Here is a 27,086-nt window from a genome sequence, read left to right as displayed (position 1 = left end):
ACACTTTGTATGTCCTACAAATGCAAATTTAAAAGTGTCTGAACGGTGTTGGATGCTGTTGCATATTTTAGTTTATTTTCTAGTGTTAGAATGTAGGTGCATGGCGCTCACGGTGGGCACTATTCTAGAATGTTATGAATAAGAGTTAGAGAAGATTTCTAGTGATGCAATGGTATTTTTGCTCCTGTTTTGTATTAATAATACTTAAATGAAAGTATTCCCTGTCTGCATCTTTCTTTCACTCGTGATGAGTGGGTCACAAGAGTGCAGTGAACCACACCTGAGTTTGTTGTTGAGGGTTGGAGAAAATTCCTGGTTTTGGCAGAGGATGATTTCTATAGTGATCCACTATTTTGTTTTGTAGCAGTAGTGGTGTGTTTGCTGAGGAAGCGTGTTAAGCAGAAACCAGAGGAGTTGTTGATTTTGGGGTTTTGCTCAATACTGCTGTTTGTAAGCCTGACATGCGTTTCATGCGTTTCATGGCTGGACAGTATTGTGTTGAGTGACGTCAGTTCAGTGTTGGCAACGCTGCGTGCTTCACGACTGGATGTGGCATTTCCACGAGACATGGTCTTTTATTACTGGTGCCATCTACAAGTCAGTGTTTCTCAAAATCCTGGGACAGGCATATCTTTCATGCCAAGTTTGTCTGCCTACCTCCTGATGAAGTTCCACCGTGCATGTTTATTCGTCTAGCAAACTTACGTTGGCTTGTGAAACAGTCAGTCAACAACTATAGTGTATGCGTATTTCTGCTACTATGTCAAGTCTAGGAACTCCACCCATCTTTCTTCAAACAAAGGGAGAACTTTTGAAAGAATGAGAGCTGTGGCTTCTTGTTTTTATGGCATGTGTAGAAGTGTGGAGGGGTTTGAGTGTACAGCTTGTAGGAAATTGTCTTTACTGAAGCATACTTAAGGAGGAGTGGGCATCAACTAATTTTAAAATCTGACACCCTTAGAGACTCCTGGAAAACTTGACTATTTTGAATATGCTATGAAATAATTAACTATACGATTTGGCAAAAAAATAATACTGCATGCAGAGGTTCAAGTTCTAGTTAATGGCACAAGGTGAAGACGAACCCACTGAAGACTATGTATCAGCATTATGAGCTTAGCCATTTCTTAAGTTGAAACCATTACTTGTAATCAAATTCTTAGATGTAAGGTAATAAAGAAAACTTAAAGTAAGGTGGTTCAAGAACATAAATGACTCTCAATGCTACTACAGATACTACTAAAGGTATTGTATATTAAATCTGTGCAACAAATTAGAGGTCACAAAGATGATCATAATTTGAAGAGTGGAGAAGCCATGAGTGATGTTAGAAAGGTTAAAAACAAATTGGTTGTTAAAAGTTGGGAGGAAAAGGACATCAAAAGTTGTGACAAAAATGCAGTGGTGTGTTATATATGTGACAGCAGCTATCACATAGAAATCATTTAAGGTTGACTAGCTTTTGACAACATTTTAATTGTTGCAAGCAAAAAAGGACATTTTGGAGGAGTTTGTAGGGCCTTTTCTAAAAACAAAGTTAACTACATTAATGAAGGACTGAGTAAAGAAGTTTTGATCCTAACGTGGTACTACGTGTAAGAGGCAACAAACTTAAGAGGTTCCTGAAATGTTCAAGATCGATGGTGTGGACAATAGGATGATGGTTGATTTTTTTACCTGGTTTAGTATTATTAGTAAGTATGTGATGCTAGAATTATGGGGGGGAGATAGCCGAATCCCCCTGATTAGTTGGCTATTTGTGGGCTGACATGATTTCTCTGTACAAAGAACCGAAGGAAAGGTTTATGTGGCTGAGAAATGTAATAGTATTTTAGGATGGCCTCAGCAACAAATATTGGGTATTTTTCTTGATGCCAATGCTTCTCCCTCCTGTGCATGCTGTTAACAGCAGCCACTCTAACAAATGCTATGTGTCAATACTTTAGAACAAACTTCCAAATGTTTTTCACAATGAATTGGGGAGGTTCAACGTTTTTCAACACACAATTATTTTCAAAGAAATTGATATTCTTGTCCTGCATTAAGTTTGTAATGTTCCACTCATTTACAGGACAAAGCTTAAGAAAATGTTGAATGATTTGTTTGCCGCCTTGAATCCTTGCCTTGTGTTTTTCCAGTGGTAATTTTCCTAAAGAGTTCAGGGGATCTTAGGTTATGTGTGGATTTAGGAAGTTAGACTAGTGAAATGTGGGTGGATACAGACACTCATTACTAAGCCTGCATGAATTGGTTTCTACATTGTCTGCTGCTAGCGTTTTTTTCCACTCTTGATCTGGCCAGTGCTTACAATTAGATGGAATTACATAAAGAATCAAAAAATTTGACTGCTTTTATCACCTGAAACTGTAGCAGTTTTGCAGAATATCTTTTATGCGGTCAAGTGTAGCTTCTTTATATCAGTGTTTAATTAAAGTAACTTCTGAAGGGATGGAGGGTACCATATTTTGGTGTCTGAATAGGATGGGAAAACTCACAATGAGAATTTAAATAAAGTGATTTAACATCTAAAAGAAACGACATGCAAATTGCGTGTCCAGAAGTTGTTTGCCTAGGTCATCTAATTTTTAAGGATGGTAATACACACAAACAAAATCAGATTCAAGCAATTTTGGAGACTCCAGTTCTAACTTCTGAGGAACAGTTATCATTGAATTTTATGTGTGTGGAGAATTATGTTACTAAGGGAGCAGGTTGTTAAAGAAGAAAATACAATTTGTTTGGGAAACGGATCAAGACTCTGCTTTTACCAATCTTAAAAAAGAATTGGCAAAGACTCCCTTTTTAAAACCTTTTGTGACTGGGGAAAAAATATATTATTGCTGTTTAAGCTAGAGTGTGTGGCTTGGGGGCTGAATTGTTGCAACAGAACAGGGGAGGGATGGGTGGTTTTGCATGCCTCAAAAATGTTGAGTGTCTGAAAGTAACTACTTGGTTATAGAGAGAGTTGTTGGTGTGCACTTGAGCCGCTGGTTATTTTAGGCAATTTTTATGGGGGACTCGCTTTGTGTTCAGGACTGACAACAAACCATTAGTGAATGTGCTGTCGCCTGGTAGTAGTAGAAATTTGATGGCATGATTGGCCGGGTGAACCGCTAAACTTCAGGCTTAACAATTTGTTGTGGAATACGTTTGTGGGAAGAACAATGCACTTGCAGAAGGAATGTCAAGAACACCTTTGAATCCTGGTTTTCTGCTGGATGATGAAGATGAGGACTCTGAAGTGGTGTTCACTATTGAGGATATCAGTATTTGCAGGTCAGAGGATGTGGATACATGTAATTTCCAATTAAGTTTGGGAAAGTAAGGTGGTTGAAGATCATGATTTGGGACATGCTTCATGTGCTGGCTACAAGAGAGAAATTTAAGTGGTGATTTGAGTGTTATTTTTTAAAGGTTAAGGTCCATTTCATGTTGTTGAATGGTAGTCTTATTCCAGGGAACAAAATCATCCCGCCCTGTAGTTCAAGGAAAGAGATTTGTGGTATGGCATATGAAGGACATATAGGAATGTCTGACTGAAAAACATATTAGACCGTTTTACTGGTGACCTGGTTTGGATAAACTGATTCATGGGTACCTAATTGTATTGCATGTGCAAAAAGTGATACATTTTCCAAACATTGTGTAGTGGAGTGTCATCCTTCGAACCTATTATGGGTCCCAAATCCGAATCCTTGCCTATTATTCCCCAATGTTTGCACAGAATATTTTTAATTAATGTGCTTTCCTTGGTGTATTGCATAATCATTCGCACTCGGCAAGGATTCGGATTTGGGACCCATAATAGGTTCGAAACCCTTGTTCTCATACAAAAAGGCACCCAGTATTAAGGATATATTGGTTAAAAGTCATTTTGTGTTAGAAAAAGATAGTAATTGGCTTGAGGTAGAGAACAAGGGCTTCGTCAAATGTAATTCCTGTAAAGCATGCAAAATAGGGCAATCAATGAAAAAAATCAATTTACCAAATGGGCAGGAATGGTCTATAAAACATAAAATTACATGTGAAACGAAATATGTAATTTACATAATAGAATGTCATTGTGGTCTAAAGTATATAGGAAGTACAATTTGTGCACTTAAAAAAAGAATCCTTGAACATATTAGAGCTATTACCCATAAGGATTATACATATGCGACAGCCAGACATTTACAGACACATACATCGAATGATTGGAGGACACTGAGATATTATGGTATAGATCACATCCCAGATCATGAAAGAGGAGGGGACCGAGTTAGAAAGTTAAGACAATTAGAATCGAAGTTCATAATTCGAATGAAAACTAAGGCCCCTTTAGGGATGAATAATGATGAGGAACTTCATGTTCATTTATGAATACATAACTTAAGCAGCTTACATGAACTGTGACAGTGAAATCTCTGATCGGCTAAACTCCTAAATAACAACTATCCGAAATCATCATTGTGAGCATTGGATACAAATTAAATTTGATCTCTTTTGTTTTTAGAGCAAGTTCTAATTTATATGAAACTAGTTAAACAATAATAAAACATTTTTATAATAGTATTACTAGAACAATTTAGTTAAAATATCAGTATAGAGTTAATGAAGGTAACAGGGGAAATATAAGATTGAAATTATATATAAATGAAGTAAGTTTGCAAGATATTTAACTTTAAAAATAAAAAATAAAAGAATATGGAAATTGAATTATGATTGTATTTTCACCATGAATAGATTGTTTGTAAAATCACGTAATTCTGAAAATCTGTATTTAATTTATGTAACATTCGTTTAACTACAGCTCCCAGCATGCACTATATGAGTTTAATATATTCCACTATAAAAGGAACTTGCTTAGTTAATTGTTTGTTGAACTTGACAAAGACCATCCGGTCGAAACGCGTTGTTCTGTTCTTTTTTGTTTCAAATAAAATTCAAGAATTATTTTCACCCTGGTGGAGTGCACGGCTAAATTTTTGATGCAACATTTACTTTTGGGCTGGTTCACCCAGAGCTGTAGCACCGGTACTCGTTGAGCGCGGCGCCTTTCATCGAACCGCGTTGCTGTCTGATATATATATATATATATATATACACACACACACACACACACACACATATACGCTACATACTGGCAGTCGCCAGTAGCTAATTCGAGTTAGGACTTAATTCCCATAGACAAGGAAGAGTTTTTTGTTCTGCCAATAACTTTGGTGCAGTTTGAGGAATCTTCACAAAATTTTCAAAACTCGTATGCTAATTTCTTCAGCTGCTGCTTTGGAAGTTTCGAGGGGATTCGTCACGTGGGGGCCAAGAAAAAGGAGGTCCCAAATTTGGTTTCCCCATGCACTTTTTCTGATAGGGATTTTAACACAACTACAGCCTGAACCTCTGAATGAATTGGCAGAAAGCTAGATCTTGGTCGAGGAAGATCTCTTTTTGAGATTTGGTGTAAATCCATTCAGTAGTTTTTGTGTTACTAAAGAAAAAATAAATTTGTATATCTAGGGACACGGATAGTCCGCTGGATCCTACAGATCTCATGATGAGATCTGATTGGGTGCCATCACTTCAACCAGGAAGTGTTGATGGCCATCTTGGATCTCTGACTCAGCCAAATCTCCAAAAAAAAAAGTAAAATAAAAAGTGAAGGGGGCAGGGTAGGAATACCCTGACCCCCTAAGACTGGCTGGTGGTGTGGTCCCCCGGAGACCCAGCCGGGACCAAAAAGCATAAAAAAAAAAAAAAATGCCACAGAACCCCCAGGGGATCCACCTATCTCATTAAAAAATTTTTTTTTTTAAAAGGGTGGCTTCTCATGCTTGTGTAAATGTCAGCCCCCGGGTGGGCCATGTTCCGGGGGCCTATTGAAAGGGGGTGCACCTGGCAATTCCGACCCATGGGCAATTTTGCACCCCGAGACCACCACCTCCCCGGCAAGGCTTATCTATGAAGAGGGGGCCGCGCAGAACCCCTCCTTCCCTGGCTATTTTTGGCCCCAGGGACCACCACCACCACTCTGGGCCATGCTGTTTTTTGCACTGGGGAGAGGATCGGCCCAACACCCCCTCAGGCCTTTTTCGGCCCAGAGGACCACCACTTCCCCAGGGCAGGCTGATGTTGTCAAGGGGACCGGAGCCATGAATAGTCCTAGGAACCAGCACCCCCCAGCCTCTTCCTCCCCCCACCCCTCCAGAAGGGTCTCCCTATGTCCCAATGTATCCACCCTCAGGACACAGATGTTAGCAAACCTTAAGCCTGCTCGCAGTGGACGGGAACAGACAAACAGAAAACACAGATGAAAAAAATGTTCCGACACGCAGGAAGCAGTGTGCGGCGGCGTTCGGATTAATGTAAGGTAATTAAATATTATGTAATGTTAAAAAAAATAAAAACTAGAAATTCACTGATGTTATAGTTAGGTTCAAATTTTTCATATACAAAACCATAGCAATTCAACAGTTATAATTACACTTCTCTGAAGACACTAGAACACGTGCTCTAAGGTAACTATAACTCGCGCACTCACCATGCACTGCTATTTCCCCCCACATATTACATCAGTAAGACACCTTCTATGACACCGTTTATATTGCAACTGCAACATCTGCAATAAAATTATTGATGAGAACTGTGCATGGTGCAGGCTAAATGTTACCTTAGGGCACGAGTTACAGTGTCTTCAGATACGAAGAATTTAAAATCTGAACCTAGCTATAAGGTCCCTTGTAAACTTTGTTTTTTTCAGTGTATATATCACAGCAGAGATAAACGCTCACTTGGGACACAAACCAGTGTGGTATAAGATTGTTACTGCACCAAACTCATGACATGTTTCAATCGACTCACGTTCCTATGACCCTAGAATGTCCGCCAACTTGTTTCAGCCCTTTTTCAATGGCCTAACTGGTCCAGAGGTTTCGTCTGGACGTGGTAGTATTGATTGCCTCAGTGTTGTATATATTCACCACTAGTTACATGTACAAGTGGCATGCCAGGTCAGTTGTTCAGTCGCCTTATTGTATTATCCCAACAGTAGTAGGATATTATATCCTAAGAACACCACTAAAGATAATTTTGTTAACCCATACCCACCCAGACAACCGATAAAGGGATACATAGGTCTGTTTGAGGTGTTTCCGCCAGCACATCATTTGCGCTGTACTTGCAAAATCTTTTATATTTAAAAAAAAAAATCTTAAAGGGGCTTAGAGCAGTCCAATTACTTACCTTGATTTACCATTGGCTGGCTCCCATATGGTCTCCACATCGCTCTACTTACCACTGGCAGGCTCCCACATGGCTCTTTGCTGGTCAACGCCTCCTCCTCGCCTCTGTCGTTGTGCAATGAAGACGGGCCTCTGGCCCAAGTAGTGCTTGCAGTACGGGTCTCCTTCCACCTGTGGCATGTGGGTGCTTCTTATGGTACTTTGGTTTAAATTCGTCCCCACCGATGCATTTTGTTTCTTTTATTTTGTACTCAGCACTCCATACAGTTGCATCTGCATGCTGTGTGAATGACCTCAGTCTGTCCGGGGACTGGCACGAGGAGCACAATCCGCCGTGTATTTCTTTGAACTCTCTTTTGCTTAGCTTTTCTCCATTTATGGATGAGGGGCTACAAGAACCAGAATGCACTGGGATCCCCAAGGATTCGACCCACTGCTCACTCAGATGTAGGGTGCTTTGAGATGTTGCATACCCCAACGCTTCACCTTCAATAAAGGCTCCGCCTTGGGGTGTCTGGATGTCACACGCTTTTGTTGCTCTAAAGAAATTTTTATTCAGGTCTTAAAATAGAAGCCTGGTTTTATTAGAAGCAATCATGTTTACAAAGGCAGGAGCAGAGCAAAGTGTCACGTGCTGCAAATAAAAGCGCTGAAGAAGGGAACGAGGGAGATTGTGAGGTGTTATTTAGGCAGAGGCACTTGAATTATGCGACCGTGGTGGACCAAATTATGCCGCAGTGTTAACTAAATTATAAAGCAAAAGAGGCAAGTTGTGTCGCAATGTGGCACATTTTGTGATAGTATTACTTTATTACTTTGTCATGCTTACAGATGTTAACACCACCTGGTCAAAGGTTTCACCTAACCATGCTAACACCATCTGGAGAAAGGTAACCAATCAACTTTTGCAAAGCGCTTTCCACTTCACGGCAAGATATGTAGCCGCATTTTAATAATTTTCCAATACAAATGAGTGAGAAACAAACCTTTTTTTTGCTAAAGCTTGCAGATTGAAGCATATGTGGCATAAGTAGAAAATACATAATTAAGTGGAAAACGGCACAGCCCACAAATGCAAAAATTCCAGTAGACATGTCTGTAAACTGAGAACCAGGGAGGTCTAGCTAGCGACCATGCAGGAGGTACAGTGGCACCCAGGTCCATGGTTCCCTGCTGCCAGTCAGGATCACAGGGCTCCATGCTGTCACTAAGGTACACATGGCTCCCTGCTGCCAGTAAGGATCACAGGACTCCATGCTGTCACTCAGCAGCACAAAACTATGGTGTCACTAAGCCGCACATGGATCCCTGCTGTCACTAAGGAACAAAGAATTCCATGCTGTTACAAGGGATCACAGGGCCCTATGCTAACACTGAAGAGCAAGGTGCACAGGGCGCCCAGGGCCACTTGTTGTCACTAAGCAGCATATGGCTCTCTGCTGGCAGTAAGGATCACAGGGCTCCATGTTGTTATTAAGGAGCACAAGGCTTCTTGCTGCAACTAAGGAGCACAGGACTGTATTATGTATGTTATTTTACTTTATTGTTGATTTTGAATTGTGCTCTTATAGCATCTATTTTGTTGTTGTTGCTAGTAGGATGTTTATGGGCACTAGCTTGCCCTGGGTTCTGTATTAGTTCTAGAGTGTTAGCAGATGGTTTGTTGCTGGCACTCTGGAACTGGTTGGTGGCTGAGACGGTCGTGGGTCCACTTGATTAAAGAACTAATCTTTCTCCAAGACTCATGGTATAGCACTACAAGGACTTCATGCTGTCACTCGTGAGCACAGGACTCAATTACAAAATATTTGGAAAATATTATAATAATGTTTGTTTTAAATTTGATAAACTGTTAATAGTTGTTCATGTTTTAGTTAAATAGTAAGATAGAATGCAAAAGAAAAAAAACAAAGGTGCTACCTATTGGCTTTGCCAATGCTTGTTTCTTCTTTGTTGTCTTCCCAGTAAAAATAACAATATCTAAAGTGCTCTCTGGAACATGGTTGAGCCCATCCTGGCTTTTGGGCGGACTGGTGAGGGTCATACCACAAAAAGACAGAGATTCCTCTTTTTTACTGAAAACTGTCTCGGTTTCCATTTGGGATGGGAATTCCTCTTGTAAGGCAAGGGATATCCCAATTCTTGTTTTTGTGTTACTGTATTAGGAAGAGTGTATCCTTTGGGCCTCCTTGTCTCAAAGGTCTCCCCTACCTCTCAATAGGCGTGGCTCTAACGGCCTCTCTCTTATTTTTTGTAATAGAAACTTTAAACTCTGCATCTGCCTGCTCAGAACAAACCTGAAGCAATGAAAGTGGGCCTGCAGAAGCAAGTGACAGAGCTTCTGCAAAATGGCACACCTGGGAAGGAAGAATATCCGAAGGGAGAATCCAACATGAAGAACACTTGCTGAGTTCCAAGCCCGGGTCCTGGCAGAGAATTTAAAATAATGAATGCGCTTTCATATCCAATTGCAGAGGAGCGTTGACAGAAAGCAGTCCTACAACCATGGAGTCTCAAGACGTGAGGCTAAACACTGAGCAGAGAGAGCAGAATGTTGGCAGTCGAGACCACTTATCACAAGTCATTTAAACATTGTTCAAAGTCACCAACGTAGCTGTAGGAGGCAAAGACATGCATACAGAAGCGGCAAACTAAGAGGATAACAGTCACCTTGGGAATCCAACAGGTCTGGTGAGCTTTCTGGTGACTCTCAGGATCATGTTCCCAAGAACAGAGCTTGCTGGTCTGAGTCAATCAGCTTTCTGCGTAGAAGGGCGGCTCTCCAGGCCTCGCGTTTGGGCTGTACTTCCCCCGTACAACGAAAACCTGTAACTGAACTGTACTGGAGTAAAAGGAACACCTGAGCTATCTGGACGAGACTCGTAGCTTAAAGGTGGGTGACTGAAGCAACCAGTGGTGAACTGGGGTCATCCTTATTGTGCTGCAAAATTTTACTTTTTCTGCCCAGATAACTTCAGATTTTAGCTCGGCATAAGTAATGTAGATTTCAGAGGCATTTCCTCCACACCCTTTATGAAGGCAACAATGTCACATGGTGTAATTAACTCCAAGCTATTTGTATCCGGTGGAGTCAACGATGACGCTTAGGCCGGATGTACAAACATTAGGCTTATCGATTACCTAATTGTGATTATCTACAAATCGCAATTAGGAAATCAGTGTTCCTAATGTATGAAGTACTTTTATTCCCAATTAGCGATTCCTAGTAGGTCGCATATCGACCTACCTTATGAATATTAAGGAGGTAGGATGCAATTTGTAACCAATTAGGAATCGCAGCCATCCCATGGATGGTGGCCTGCTGAGGTCAGTAGACAACCATGTCTGATTGCTTTTTAGTATACCACTTTTCTTTTCTTCAATGCTGGCCATTTTCCTTTAAGGGAAACAGGATGCATTTAAAATAAAAAAATAAAACTTTGAAGTTTCATTCCGTAACATTCTCAAAGGGTAAGGGGCCCCCAAGGGACCCCTTTCTCTTTGCAAATGGTTTACCCCCACTTTTAAAAGGGTGGTTAATTACAGTTTGCTAATTGCTAATGCAAATTGTGATTCGATAACAACCTACCGAATTGCATTTTGCACATTAAAAAAAAAAACATTTTAACAGACGCAAACGGCCCACAAATGCTTTGTAGATCTAGCCTTTAGACAAGTGAAACAAGAGATGAGTGGCTCCTCCGCCTTGGTAGATCCCCAGGCACCAGTGACCTGAGGTGACATATAGATGATGTTGCAAGAATTTTGGAAAGAGGGCCTTGAGCTAAGTCTGCTAAGGCATTCACAGGATTGGTTCATTTTTTTTAAACAGAAATAAGATACACACAGAGATCCAGTCCACACATCCTTTTAAGAACAGGCATATAAACAATATAAAATGGTGGGGAATGCTGGGATTCATGCATTATTCTGTTGGACAAATTTTATGACTACCAAAATCAATCCTGCTGCAACAAATTGAGAATTCGTGGGATTACCACTGTAGTATGTAGGTGAAAAAAAAACATGATTGTACCAACTGTTTCACTTTTTTTCTTGTGTTCAACTTGGCTAGCCTGTTCGGGCTCACTCACACTTCATAACTAAAGAACCCTGGAACTATAATAATCATGCTACAATGATGTCAATAAGTAGACTATTCAACTGTATGAAGAAAATATGGTTGTGGCCCAGTTAATAATACATCAATGTTTTGCATCTTTGTTCATGAGCGGGAGAGAGCAACATGGTGCACAGAGATATAGTTCACGTCAGCAAAGTGGCAACCTGAATGCACCTGGTTGTTCCTTCCATCAAACAGTGCTTCTAAAAGATGCTTCTTACAATCAGAGAAGCAGCAACTACTTGAACATAGCTATGTTCTAATCATTGACTCATACATAATAATGCATATTTACAATACAATATTTACACGTATGTATACATTGCTGTCATAACAGAAAAGATGACTCATTACCTGAAAAACTTTATTCTTTGGAAATCCAAATTCTTTCAGTAAGGCACAGATATATACAAGATCCATACAGAGGAAGGGGTTATGTCCGGCAACATCTTCTGTTCTTTTACAGACTAAGCACACAAAAAGGACAGACCTTATTAGCTCATGCGTTACAGACTAGGAAAACAAATGAGCTCCATCCATTTTTACTTGAGAGAAATTGAGAAAAGATGTAGGTGACTTGGAGGGATATACAAGCCAATTTTTTTCCTGCAGTTAAAAACTAATTTCCGCAGTGTATAATGTTGTATTTCACACAGGCCAAATGCAGAGACAAAGGAAGTGATATACATTTTTTTTTTTTTTAAATTAAAGACCAACATCGGTGAAAAAAGTTGTACGAGTGCGTGCTCCAAATCAGTGATCCCTATGTTAGTTTGTTACATGACAAACTACGGAGGTCTCTGGCCTATAAATGGTCACAATTGGATAACAATGGTTTAGCCCCGATTTTGATGCGGCACAACGTGTGAAGTTTCTCGCCTGAAAGGATAATGTTATTCTTTTAATCATCAGGTTCATGCTTCTCACGTGAACCATTGTGCTTTGAGCAAGCATACTGAAAAAACTCAGTGCAAGGTGCCTGGTTACTGTGTTCATAAAAGGTGGACAGAAACTTAAGCACATAAATGCAACCTCTTGGACATTAACCACTAATATTTATCAAGCCTGCTTAAATGAGAGGAAATGACTCTCTGCTTCCTCACTTTAAGCACTATTGCAGTCTGCAAACTGATGTCCCAGTTTTATACTATCTGATATGGTGTTCTGGGAAACATAATGCTGGAGATACATAAGTCAAAATATAGACATGTTTCAGTAAGCTGGTGTGACTGGCACAATAATAAGCCAATCAAGACTTTGTAGTCGCGATTTTGTAGCAAACACTGCTAACACCATGGTGAAGAAGTCAGGCTAACGACAAGAATCCCTAATTGGTAGTGTTGGTTCACTACCACAAATCTGAGCGAAAACAGAGTACGTGCTAGCTAAAATGATAAAGGAAACAAGTATCAAATAGGCCAGTGGAAACTAGCAACCCATATGAACATCTATTAGGATGTACACACTCCAGGGAGCCCATTTTGAACTTTGCTTTTCATGCATTTTTTGAGAACCAAAACAGAAATAAAAATAGACTTCAGCTTTCTTTTTAATTTGGGCAAACGTTCAGAAAGCAAGTGCAGTAAAACTGCAAAACTATGCATGCTATTTTGCAAGTAATGACCCTCTTATCTGTTGTTTTACCTAATCTGATGCACGTATTTCAACTGCTCTTATGTCATGTTTGCCGTTTTCAGTTTAGTTGCGGAAAAAACTCTTGAAAGAAAATCTGTACCCATTACTTTCCATCTGCATGGTCCATGGGGCCAATTTCAGTTTCTCGTCAATAACAAACAGTTGTCCCTCAACTGGCGTCAAAATAAGTTTGCCTTGGTTTGCACATGTTTGTGCCACAGTAGGCTAAGCCCTCACTTGTGTTAATGTTCTCATTGCTCTTTTGTATGAAGGATGTCTTTGTAGTGGTTGAAACCGTACAAACTCCCTGTCATTGCTGAGAAATATGAGGTGTTACCATGTTCTGCTGAGAGTTAAAAAGCTCTAGCTTAAAGTAAGCTTTTACAGCGTCACCAAATCAATGTCGCCACTGGCACCACAGTATAATAAGCAGAGAGAGGCTAGAGAAGGCTAACTGTTGCTTTATAGCCATCATAATGCCCAGAACCTGATTTGAAAGTGCTAAATTCCCTGTGTATGACAACACTACTAAACTAATGGTGATAACCAATGAAACTTACTTTCCAGTCTTTGATCCCACCTCTGGAAATGACCGACAGATCAATTTTCCAAATATCTCAAAAACTAGCAACAATAAAGAATTCGGGCCTGGAGGACAGATCCACTTTTTCGTCTTTTCCTCATTTAATTATCGGTCTGTAGAATATCTGGATTCACTTCCAGGATCTAAACAAGACCTTTTTGATGTTTTTTCGACACAGGTCATACAGACAATGCAAAAGTCCTATGGGAGTTACAGTTCTGCAATCACATTCCTCACCTGTTTGGGGGAGGGGGAGGTTGACTCACAGTATGGGATTATGCTGGATCACTTGTGAACCATTTAACCTTATTTGGCCAAGAGTGGCAGGTCTTAGAGAAAATGGGACAATCACGGAGCAACCATATATCCACAACTGAATCTGCCACATATTAACAATACACTCAGTTGATTACAGCAGAAAATAATTTAAAATTAATTTCTTGCACAGTCAATCTTTGTTGAGTCACAACAGATCCCTGCCCATCATCGTACTCCACTAAAAATATTTTGCCTGTGGCTAAATGGTCAGACTTAGAAATTGAGTTTTGGCATTAATTTCACCCATTATCAGAAAAACATTAAGCAATCAAAAATGAGACAGCATCTACAGAAGTCTTCCGAAGGCAACTTTAAAGCAATGCCCATAAACTGAACTTCAGATGATGGGTTTCAGCTAAGTGTGACTTACTTTCAGAGGTCCATTAGTTCAGAGGAGTGCAATGATTCAGTTTGAAGAATAAAGGTAAGTCCATGACACAAAAATACAAAACAGCCGAACTAAAAGTAGCAATTTTGAAGCCGACACTGGCCGTCCATGACCTATCGTTTAATTCAGTGTGGAAGCAACAATTGAGAAGATCACACTGTTGAGTATCATTTTTGTGTAACACTGAAAAGAAACATGATATCGAGCCAAACAATAATTTTTGAATGGGTGTTCACAGCAGTGAGTTGGAGCAAAGCATAGTCTCAGTACAGATCTGTGATTCACGAGGCGTTCGTTTATTTCAACAGATGGTCAATGCTTTCCTCTTGGTAACTCTCCGCCAGATAGAATTATCAAGTGGATTAGAGCGAAGCGTGCACGTATGTCCTCACTGTAGCCCTTTGAATTTATGGTTGTCATGATAGATACTCAAACACCAAATATAGCAATCACATGAGGGACTGAACCATAACTTGCTAGCACCTGGCAAATTTGAATTATGAGTGCCTGGTGCGCATTTGATGGAATAAATGCAGAAAATGAACAAGCCAGAATAAAACATTTGTGACCATTAAAACCTCTGGTCCAGCAGCTCTACCAGGGTTCATTATGTAAATGGTCAAATAGTGAGCAAAAGGGTACAATTATGGTGTATTTAACAATTTCAACGAGACTAAAACCCAGTGTTACAGGTATCTTAACTTTGGATCAAATCAAATGAGAGTAACACAGACTGTATTTGTATTTTCAGAAAACTACTTCATTTGAGATTCGATGATCACACAATCACTAGACAAATGACAAAATGTTCAGGAAGGTGCATGTAGCACTATACACAGAGAAAGACAAAGTACAATGATGCAGAGCGGAGCACAAAGAATATAAAAGCAGAACCAAGCCAAAACAAATTCTTTACATTGAACGGCTAATCATCAGGCCAAAATTCAGATTTCCACTTCCACGATTCAATGTTTCAACCCAAGAGGAACAATCCCAGGGCCATTACCAAGGCAGCACTATCTTTTGTCTGCAAGTTTACTGTACCACAGAGTGGATCTACGAGGACTGCCCACAACTAAGACAAGATGTGTATTCATTTGTATAAGTTGTTCAAACTTGTATGTATTGTCCATTAATACAAAACTTTCACTATTACAGTTAGCGCTCTTGGTAAATGGGGTGAGCTCAGCTTGCATTCAGAGAGTGGTTTCAATATAAAAATGTGTACACATGTTTGCAAAGTTTAGCTATGTGGCACTATTTATAATGCACCAAGTAGTCTCCATTATTACAAGCAAATACACGCAGGAGACTGAAAACAACATTGGTGATACTATGCTTCCAAACAAAATGTGCACAAAAAATCTATATTGAAAAAACCTTTTCCATTTGTGCAGTGTAAGATAACATTTATCCAAGGCATCTTTTAATAAAACATGCTTAATACAAGCCAATATTTTCTTTAAAAGGAAAAGTAATAAGGAGAATCAAAGTAAAACTACTATTGTGGCCAACATGGAAATAAATTTGGTGGCTAACTCTTACAGAAAGTCACAAAAGTGCACCCGCAGGTATATCTCCTTGCACTACTGTAGATTTACGATTTTCAGAAATTCACACAAGTGAATTCAATTTTAACATGAGCAAATGTAAACATGCATTTAATATGCTCATGTGAAAATCTGTTAGGCGACTGCAAATTCACTTTCTCTACACCCACCTCTTTTCCTCAACTCCGGAAAATGTTTTACTCTGGTCCTCGTGACAGTAATCTTCCAGCCTTTTCCAGCACAGGAATGGACTAGAGAGGAGCAACTGAATACCCATAACTATGTAAGACTGCAGGTGTGCACCAAATCATAGGGAATTCTAACCCTGGAATAACTGCTGCGCACCTACTTCCAGCACCTATATGGAGATTTGCTGAAAGGTGGGTGGCAAAATCAGTGGTTTGCTAGTTCCAATCCTTGATATAATTGGGCCCTGATATAATCAGAAATGCTTTTTATCAGAAATCGAATTTAATGAGCACACTGCCATAATTTGTCACCTCACTGTATGGTACCAAAAGGTACAAGTAGATTCTTGTTTTAGAAGACAAGTAGGTTTTTGAAGCATCAGATATCCTGTGCAAGTAGATATTTTATACAATTACAACCCGCCTCCCTAAAAACGTAAGCAGTTTGATTCATCTTGCTCTCTCAAGGCGAGATACAATGTTGACTAAACACTAATTAATCTTAGTCCGCAAAAAACAAAAAAAATGTGGCCTGAAAACGAACTGTTCTTAAAATACAGCACAAATAAATCACAGGAAGAAGCAAAATACAATACCTCGCCTATGACGGCATGGTGTTTTGGCTGTATCTAAGATTCAAAATTTGAAAAGAAAATAGTACTAATGAGAAACAGAAACTAAAAGGTGAACAAAAAAGCACAATCCAACAGAGAGAAAAGCCAAATTAGAAAATGACAGCTATAGAGTGGCAATCAGGGCGAGATAGTCTGATCACTATACTTGACAAACCAGAGACAGAAAAAATGACAACACACAGATGCAGCCAACAAAAGGAATGACCAAGAGGTTTTTCTGGGACAAAAAAGTGTGTGACACATCAACAGTCAGAAAGGGAGACATGCAAATAAACAGAGACAAATATAATTTAAAAAAATATAAGATTAAGACAGACAACCAAGTAGTAGTAGGAGACAAAAATACACTGAGATAGAATGAGAGGAGTAGTATTGATAGCTATTGATAAATTACCAACACAGAGAGACGCAAACAACTTTCAAATTATGAAAGCTTGATTGGGGAAATGAGATAGCAAAAGACTGCGACAGGCACTGACTGATGGAGAAAGACAGCCAGAGAAGGTCCCTTGGACCAGCTTGAGGTTTGAAGATGTAAAGATTAGGCAACAAGCGAAAAAGAGAGACAACAAACGCTTAAAAAAAATTCAAGAGTAGAGAAGATTCCATGTGAGAGACATGAAAGGAATTTTTCTGAGTCCCTTGCATCAATAAACGTAAAATGCAAGACTCTCAAAACTAACATAACTTGGTGTGCTATCAAGTTCCTATCCAAGCCAAGCCAAACCACACCCCACCCCACCTGCTCGTGGCAGATATTTAATTACATGGGCATGTACTGACTTAGAAATGACACAAATTACGTAGCATCACTAAGCAGGGACAAGTTGAGAATTGTTTTTCTGCAAAGCAGAGATGAACTTAACACAACAACAAGTGAATAACTCACTGGTAGTTTTTTAGCTGATATCTGTAAGTAGGTATATATAGGCGTGAATGATATCACTTTCACCTGATGACATTTAGAAACATAGAACACTGGTAAACTCTTCTCAATGATGTGAGAAATAAAAAGGAATTACCTAAAAAAGAAACGCTCACTCTGGTCATGGCAAGTCAAAATAAAGTTTTCCTATTTTACATAAAAATCATAATAGCATACACAATAATAATTTAAAAACAGACTCGAATTAACACCATCTATAAAGAGCATATCACAAAAGTCTGGCCGAACACTCTTGAAACCAATATATTAAGTCAGTATAGTCTTTCTATGTTTTATCACAGGCCATAAATATCTAGACCTAACATTACAGATATAAATCGAAGACAAAGATTGTAAAAACAGATATGCAGGTCGACATTGTGCAAAATGAAATTACCTCAGCAGCGATAGAATCAAAAGCGTACTCTATGCATTATAGTATTTACAAAATAAAACAGTATGAAATGTGCTTTCTAAAATGTTTTAAAACAAACCTGTGCTGGGCATTGTTCACCTGTTTTAATTAGATAAGCTGGCATGTGATATGTTACTAGCATCTGTTGGTTTTTAAGTATGCTAGGCTTTGGAAGTTCAGCAGACAATCTTGATTCCTCAAGTAGGGACGAGCACTCATTTTTAAGATCTTTCTTTCAACGTGCTCCATTGTTTCTGGCTGTTCAAAAAATTCTGGGTGCCCCAGATCACCCATGAAATTCGTAATATATTTTAACCACAGAATATGTAATGCAGAGGTTGATTTGAGACAGTCCCTAATTATCTCACGATTAAGCCTAGTGTACTCTTAAATCCAGATCTGGTGCTACAATAAAACTGGCTGGATCTCTGCTGTATCAGTTATAAAATATAACCATAACTCAGCATGACAAACGTACGAGGAGCTACTGGAGGGTAGAGAAAAAAAGATACCTTAAAAAAAAAAAAACATTTTCTACTAGTTGCAGGGTTGACTATTTATGTGCTCCTATAATCCCGCCTCATAAAGGGCGGTGGACAAACACTTTGCCTTCTAAACGGTTAGCAATTCCACAGGGGGCCTTACCAGGTTTTCAGGCGAAATTACCCAGGGCTGTAGTAGTTTCCTGAAAATGTAACTTCCTTGTGTTTATAGCCTGTGTCCACAAACGTTCCTGGTCTAAAAGAATCCCCAAATATGAGAAGGTTTTGGTATTACAGATTTTAGTACCGCTAATCGTTAAATCTCGGGACTTCAGGATTCTTTTCCTGTACCTCATAGCAAAAGTCTGCCTTTGTTAACTAGCAGCCCTAGTTCCTCCATATAGAAGACAAAATGAGTTAGTAGCTTCTGCAATCCCACAGGCATGCAGGCCATGAGTACGGCATTGTCAGCATAGAGAAGGGCAGGGATCAGTCGATGTCCATTTTGGTGAAGATCTTCCCAAATTGTTTATATACAATGTAAAAAGGAAGGGTGCAAAAATACAGCCCTGCTTAACCTCCTTCTCTATGCTGAACGATCGTGTACACTCTCCCTTGACTCCATACTGCACCTTCACCCTACACCCCTGGTAAAGTTCCGTAAGATACTGTATTATGGGGGGGTCCACGCCAAGGTCCATCATAATAGTCCACAACTTATCGCGAACAACACAATCGAATGCAGACAATAGATCTACAAAAACTAAAACAAGATTCCCTGGTATATCTGGCAATATTTCCCAATTAATTTTTTTTTAATTGAGTCCCTACTCAATAGTCCCCACTCCAGACTGGAAGTTGTATTGTAAGTCACATAGGAATTCCACATCTTCTGCCCAGACCTGCAATCTATCTAAAACAATGCGTCCTGCTACCTTGACCAAAGAATCTAGTAATGAAATCAGAAAGGGAGCAGGAAGACTGTGTCCGTCTCCCTTTTTATAACCGGGGACAATAAGACAAAAGGAAACCTACCAGACAGCAAAATAATGGGACCCACAAAGGAATATTAGCTTTAACAAGAGCCGCAGGGATACAATCAGGACCCAGAGTCTCCCCCCCTTTTACTTGCATTTAAGGCCTTAATGACTTCATCCAATGTAAATGACAGATAATGGGACAATGAGAAGAAACAACAGTGAGGCTGCTAGATACAACGTGATCACAACCAGCTGGCCGCTCAAGAGAATTTGAGGAGATACTTGAACACTGAGATACTCAGTTGGATTCACTAATAGCAATCTCCAAGCGGGGCCAGTCCCCTGCATTTAAGAAGGGTGAACTAATCATGCGCCAGAATGCAATATTGTTCTTACTATGGCTAGCTTCTTGTAGGGACTTCCAGGTTTTCTTCCTTAAGCTATTTTTCTGATGATTCAGCCCTAGCTTATAGTTCTTCCTGGCGGCCGGAATTTTGTGCATGCATCGAAGAGATTCATGCAAAGCAGCTTTTAGACAGGCCAAATCAAATCTTCTTGTGTATTGTAGACAGCAGATAAACCATCGTTATCCCGTCTCGAGGGATCTAGAAGGCCATTTTGGCTTTTTCAGGGTCAGATGCGTCATCTAAGCAAACCTCAAATGCCTCTTAATGTCCTTTAGATCAATTTGGGACCATTGGAGGAAGTATCCATCGATACTGGCAAAATCAGTGTTTAATTTTAAGTCTTAGTTATCATATTTTTAGTGGTGAGTGGAAAGTGATTACTAATTGCGTTGTTATGGGTGATGAAATTTACAACCCTTGCAGAATGACGACTGGTAATCAATACATAATCAATAATCAAGTTCCCTCTTCTACCATTATAAGTACAACTAAATGGAACTAACGATGTACAAAGTACAAGTGATATTTAAACAGTCGAGCGTTCAATTTATCTCCATAACAACTATGTGTGAAAAGTGACTGATCAAAATTATCATAATTAGTTAAACCACAGAGCTTTTTCGATGGTTTTGCACACAAATTAGTGTTAAATTCACGTCCCCACATTATGATCAGTTCCTTTCTGGTTCCATTATCGTTAGTTTCAAGATCTCTATCAAGTTGTCACAGGACAATGATTATTTCCACCATTGGAGCATTGTTATAGAAGTTAACCACTGCTAACAAACAAGTAGATAAAAGTACAATAGTAACAATGTGATAATGGATCTTAGACACAGTCATGGTTATATTAAATAAAGACAAGTAATTTGAGACATAAATACTTAAATGCCCCTTCAGTCTCCCTGAGCTAGAAGGCACATCTGGTGAATGATAAGTTGATGAACCACTGGATTTACTGCCCATGTCTCCTGAAGACATATGTTAAAGTTAGTCACACATTCAACCCATTCTACCATTATGCTCTTTTTCTTAAGACCTGCAACAACTAAATATAAAACCCCAGATGCAGCGCGTTTTCAGAGATACCAATGGGACTGGGAGAAATTCCAGATGTATTGTGTGTAGACCCACTGGGCACAGCAAACCAATAATCTAAAGGTTCAGATGCCAAACAAGGTTCCGCAACAAGTCAGTCAACACCATCAGGATGTGCTAAACTGGCAAAGCGGTTGCTAGAGTGGAAGGGGATGGGACTCACTCAGTGGATATCCCATATTGGAAGTCAGAGGATGTCTAGGTTCCTGCCCCTTGCTTGCTGGTTGATAAAAAATAACCAAGGGGTAATAATGATATATTGTGTAGAGGCACCACTGGAGAGCCAGCTCTGTCTAATATTATTTCGACTAAATGGGGTGTTTAAAGGACAGAACCACATTGTCTCCTTGTAGTATTTTTCGGCCTCTTCCGACCCATTTTACTCTTCTGGGTATCTCTATGTCCGGAAAACAGAACATGTGCTAGCCCTGTTTTATTCCTCAACCAATGCAGTGCGTTATTCCTCAATGAAACCCATGATTCTTTTTCTGTTGCGGTTAATATAGGAACCCTGGCCAGAACTACCACATAGGGTGTCACTGCAAGGGGTAGATCAAGAAAATCAGATGCTCTGCCTTCCGATGCAGACCTGGTTAACCACGTGAAATATGTCTATTTCAACTCTGTGTTTGTTTGTGCCTCGTGAAGTCTTAAGTAAAAAACATATTTTGTAAACATTGCCACTTTGTGCTTTTGTCTAAATGGATAGTGAGTATTGCCTTTCCATTTCAAAGAAAAAATCCAAGAAATGTGCTGAATGTACAGAAACTGTGTACGCAAGGATATGCTTTTAAAGTCTAGTACATCAACACCTCAAGATAGGATTTGTTTTCAAGGCAAATTGACTGCTTTAGATTTATTTGTAGAATGGACATAAAAAGAGTCCATGTTACCCAGGAACATTTCCTCACCACCCAAGCAGCTTACAAAATCTCCAAGTGTTGGAAATATTGTCATCTACTGTGCTGTGAACTGTTACAGATATCAAATGACTGTTGTTGGGGGATGGTACCCCATTGGTTGTCTGGCACATAACCCCCGACTCCAACGGTAGACTTCTTCAGTGACCGTCAATGTGTAGACATCTTCAATGATTGCCATAGCTTGTAGGAGGACAGGCTGAACTCAATAAGAGCATGTTGGTTCAAAGATACATGGTCCACAGAAGATCTCTGATTCTGACCTTGTGGCTGCAAATGCTAGACAATGGCACTTAAACTGTTATTTCCACCATTGGAGCATTGTTATAGAAGTTAACCACTGCTAACAAACAAGTAGATAAAAGTACAATAGTAACAATGTGATAATGGATCTTAGACACAGTCATGGTTATATTAAATAAAGACAAGTAATTTGAGACATAAATACTTAAATGCCCCTTCAGTCTCCCTGAGCTAGAAGGCACATCTGGTGAATGATAAGTTGATGAACCACTGGATTTACTGCCCATGTCTCCTGAAGACATATGTTAAAGTTAGTCACACATTCAACCCATTCTACCATTATGCTCTTTTTCTTAAGACCTGCAACAACTAAATATAAAACCCCAGATGCAGCGCGTTTTCAGAGATACCAATGGGACTGGGAGAAATTCCAGATGTATTGTGTGTAGACCCACTGGGCACAGCAAACCAATAATCTAAAGGTTCAGATGCCAAACAAGGTTCCGCAACAAGTCAGTCAACACCATCAGGATGTGCTAAACTGGCAAAGCGGTTGCTAGAGTGGAAGGGGATGGGACTCACTCAGTGGATATCCCATATTGGAAGTCAGAGGATGTCTAGGTTCCTGCCCCTTGCTTGCTGGTTGATAAAAAATAACCAAGGGGTAATAATGATATATTGTGTAGAGGCACCACTGGAGAGCCAGCTCTGTCTAATATTATTTCGACTAAATGGGGTGTTTAAAGGACAGAACCACATTGTCTCCTTGTAGTATTTTTCGGCCTCTCCCGACCCATTTTACTCTTCTGGGTATCTCTATGTCCGGAAAACAGAACATGTGCTAGCCCTGTTTTATTCCTCAACCAATGCAGTGCGTTATTCCTCAATGAAACCCATGATTCTTTTTCTGTTGCGGTTAATATAGGAACCCTGGCCAGAACTACCACATAGGGTGTCACTGCAAGGGGTAGATCAAGAAAATCAGATGCTCTGCCTTCCGATGCAGACCTGGTTAACCACGTGAAATATGTCTATTTCAACTCTGTGTTTGTTTGTGCCTCGTGAAGTCTTAAGTAAAAAACATATTTTGTAAACATTGCCACTTTGTGCTTTTGTCTAAATGGATAGTGAGTATTGCCTTTCCATTTCAAAGAAAAAATCCAAGAAATGTGCTGAATGTACAGAAACTGTGTACGCAAGGATATGCTTTTAAAGTCTAGTACATCAACACCTCAAGATAGGATTTGTTTTCAAGGCAAATTGACTGCTTTAGATTTATTTGTAGAATGGACATAAAAAGAGTCCATGTTACCCAGGAACATTTCCTCACCACCCAAGCAGCTTACAAAATCTCCAAGTGTTGGAAATATTGTCATCTACTGTGCTGTGAACTGTTACAGATATCAACTGACTGTTGTTGGGGGATGGTACCCCATTGGTTGTCTGGCACATAACCCCCGACTCCAACGGTAGACTTCTTCAGTGACCGTCAATGTGTAGACATCTTCAATGATTGCCATAGCTTGTAGGAGGACAGGCTGAACTCAATAAGAGCATGTTGGTTCAAAGATACATGGTCCACAGATGATCTCTGATTCTGACCTTGTGGCTGCAAATGCTAGACAATGGCACTTAAACTGTTAGATCACCTTTGCCAATCGCACCTCTTCTGGGATCTTATGGTTAACAGTAAATATAGCTGGTTGTCACTTCAAGAGATTGTCCGCGGTAAGGAAGGCAGATGGGTTACTGCATTTGTAGGCTGCCTATCGACATTTTAAGTGCATATCTAGTGGCAAAACAACATGATGCAGAAAATGTGTTTAACTCAATGGGATAATACGTTTTTTTCACTGTAATAGTGAGCTCAGTGAACACGATCAGTCACTGCAAAGTTGACCAGCAGTAAGTGGTGGGAAGGAGTCCTGATCAAATTTTTTACGTTTTTTTCTTTGACTTACCTGAAGACTTGGGGAGCAATGATGACTGATCTCGGGAATGACTCATGCGACTTGTCGACTGAGACCACCTCATTGCCTTGGCCTGGCTTCGCCACAAGGTCTTCTGGTGCATGGCGACAGTTTCACCTCATGGACCCATACGGCCCTCCGGTTCACCGACACGCACTCACTGTGGGACTTAAGAGTCATGGCCCGCACAGGCAAACCTGATGAGGATCTGTTCTGGACATCGGTTTGCCACAGTTGTTAACACGGTTTGAAACTTTTTGTCTTCGGAAATTACATTTCCCTTTCACCTGCATAATTTTTTGTTGAAAAACTGTCTCAAAGAGACAAGAGGTAGCTCCGAAATAATGTTTGGTGGCGTGGAAAGAAAGGAACTGACGTCAGCAACCTGGAGTGATGCCTATATGGGCCCCCACACGTCATTCCTGGTGCAGAATGGCATTAGTGCAGAGCTGCACAACGCCACCTACCGGCATACAAGTACTGTTCAAAAAGTTTCCAGATCCAGTCTAATGCCTGGATAGCGTTAAAAAAGTAAGGAATCTATGGTTAGAACAGGCTATTGGAATAAGAAAGATTGACAGCATTCCTTCCTCCTATTAAGGTATTGGCCCAATGAGAGGTACCAACTACCAGCTGCAACAAACTGTAATGCATACATCTGCAATCTGACCCGTAGACACCAACCCATCTCCTGCAAAGATCGAAGATAGGATGATCTTTTGTGTGGTCACCACTGAGGCTACAGCATTGGGATAGAGACCTATGGAACAGTGCTCTTAGATTAGGCAAAAGATGTGTGAAATACTTGGCTAAGATCCTCTGATATCCTTCATAGGAAACGGTGAAAGACTGCCCAGAATATGGTGATGGAAATTAAGTGGGTGGTCTGTGGGGAAGTAAAACGTAAGAGCAGAAACTAAGGCTTATACTGCAGGATGAAAATAATCCAAGCAAAAGAATTGTGGAAACATTTGAAAACTAAATAACATCCCTTCCAGCACTCACTGCAAGAGCGAATCATCCATCAGATATGAGAAGAAAGGATGTGATGGACTTCAACTGCACCCTATTGTGTGTATTCAACGGGCTCCATGCTGTGCTGAGAAGCAGCATTCCTTCCACCTTTCGTGGCAGACTGAGACACAAGGAAAACCAAGGATACAGAGAAAAGTCAGATCAAGAATTGTTTGGGGATGGCAAAGCAAGAAGATCTGACAGGAACATAACCAGCCTGGAAGGCAACTCTGACTTCTTTTGCACTACTTAATATTTTACTTAGCTCATGTGGTGATTTTTTAAGATGTGCACATACCACACAATTTACAACTGTGACACTTTGCTTTCCGGCATAGTGGCACCAACGGTGCATGAGCACATGCAGAGTCTCTGGTGCTACAAAAGCAAATCACCATCAACCTGCAACACGGGCATAATCCAAAAGAAATATACAATCCCAATTGCAAGCCATCTTTGGTCATTAAAAAAAAAGAAAAATCACACAGCTTTATGTACTTTAAGTTTCCTACTCTCAAGAAGCAAATGAAATCCCCTCATAAGTGCCATGTTCCGTATTTATCAGGTCTCTAAATTATACCAAATCTATAAAATAATAATAACTGGGGCAGAAGTGGCATGCCAGATATATCACCGTGCAGTAACTGTTATGCACTAATGGTAGCATTAGAAAACTATGCCGAGAGTTGCTAACAAAATATTATTCACGTAGAAGACGATAAACAAAACTTGCAAAAATACGTTTCACAGTATATTTGAACTTAGAAATTCAGTGAAACCATATTTGCATTTTAGGAGGATTTAAATCTTTTACTCACATACAATGAAAAACAATTATGACAATGTATCAGTAGATAACTTGCAAAATGCCGTACTGGTCATGAGCTAACTGTTTTGAACGATGAAGAACAAGAAGACCAATATCTCAAATCTTGCACACCACCTCAATCTTTAGCACCAATTTTCTAATGACTGCAAGAAAGACATCTTCTTGAGCAGTGGTTCCCAACCTTTTGACTTCTGCAGACCCCCACTTTATCATTACTGGAGCCTGGGGACCCCAACTAAATCTTTATTGGATTCCAAGGACCCCCCACTGAGTCAATACTGAAAGCTGGGGACCTAATCTTTTAATATTATTTAATTTTCTAAGCAGTTGCGGACCCCAAGGGGTCCCTGGACCACAGGTTGGGAACCACTGTTCTTGAGTACTGTAAATCATGAGGTTTGAATCAATTCATTACCGGTTGCACTACATAAATGGCTTTTGGCTTACCCCAGCTCGAAAGTAGTTATGAAAAGTTAATTTAATGGCTTTTTAGACCATATCTTGCCATGGAGGCGGTGCCTGGCCCAAAGATAATGGTTGCCTCTTAGTGAGCTCCAGGCTTGCAAACACCATGCCATTTGTGATTCTGCTGCATTGTTGATTGCGCTACTACTCTCTCGCCATCATCCACCTGCTGGAAGGTGGAGGTAGTCTATTCTTCTGCCCCGAACACCCTGTGGAGCTTTTGGCCTCCAGTCCGGGCGCGACAACCTGGAGACAGATGGTCCACAAGACTGAAGTGCTGGTGCTGCTCACACCCAATAATCTGCATTTATAGTGGACTACGAGAGAGAGTCTTGGGTAACCCCACCTGGAGGTTGTGGTGCTGCTGCGGTGCTGGTGCCTCGGCAAACCGCCTCTGAGGCTACACTTACTCTACCTGGTGGTCCACTTCAGCCTTTTATGAGAGCCCACCCCATCTTGAACACAGACTGCACCTCTAGGGGCATAATCTTACGTTTCTCCTGCGACCACAATACTTTGACCTGTGGAGTTGAGTTTCATTCCGACATTTTGAATTAGGATGCTTCGCCTGGAAATGGTGGGCATTTTAAGGTCAGGCAAGAGCCAAGAACAGCACCATCTCTTACCAAGGATCCCCATCCAAGGTGGCCATCTTCGGGTCGGATGAGTTTCATTGGGGACTATATTGGTTGCTCCTGGCC

At 40.2% G+C, this 27,086-nt stretch overlaps 1 protein-coding gene across 1 annotated transcript in view; it reads right to left on the bottom strand.

Moving 5' to 3' along the window:
- The window catches only part of ENTPD6 (ectonucleoside triphosphate diphosphohydrolase 6), a 296,348-nt gene that overhangs the window by 18,806 nt on the left and 250,456 nt on the right, over positions 1–27,086 (bottom strand). Inside the window, exon 13 of the mRNA XM_069235036.1 lies at positions 11,695–11,807. Within this exon, the coding sequence (XP_069091137.1) occupies positions 11,695–11,807 (113 nt within the window). The remainder of the gene's footprint in view (positions 1–11,694; positions 11,808–27,086) is intronic.

Source organism: Pleurodeles waltl, chromosome 5 (genome assembly GCF_031143425.1).
Source record: "Pleurodeles waltl isolate 20211129_DDA chromosome 5, aPleWal1.hap1.20221129, whole genome shotgun sequence".
Classification (NCBI taxonomy): Eukaryota; Metazoa; Chordata; class Amphibia; order Caudata; family Salamandridae; genus Pleurodeles; species Pleurodeles waltl.
The sequence above is the reverse complement of the archived record's forward strand: the minus strand, read 5'-3'. Positions and strand labels throughout refer to the sequence as shown.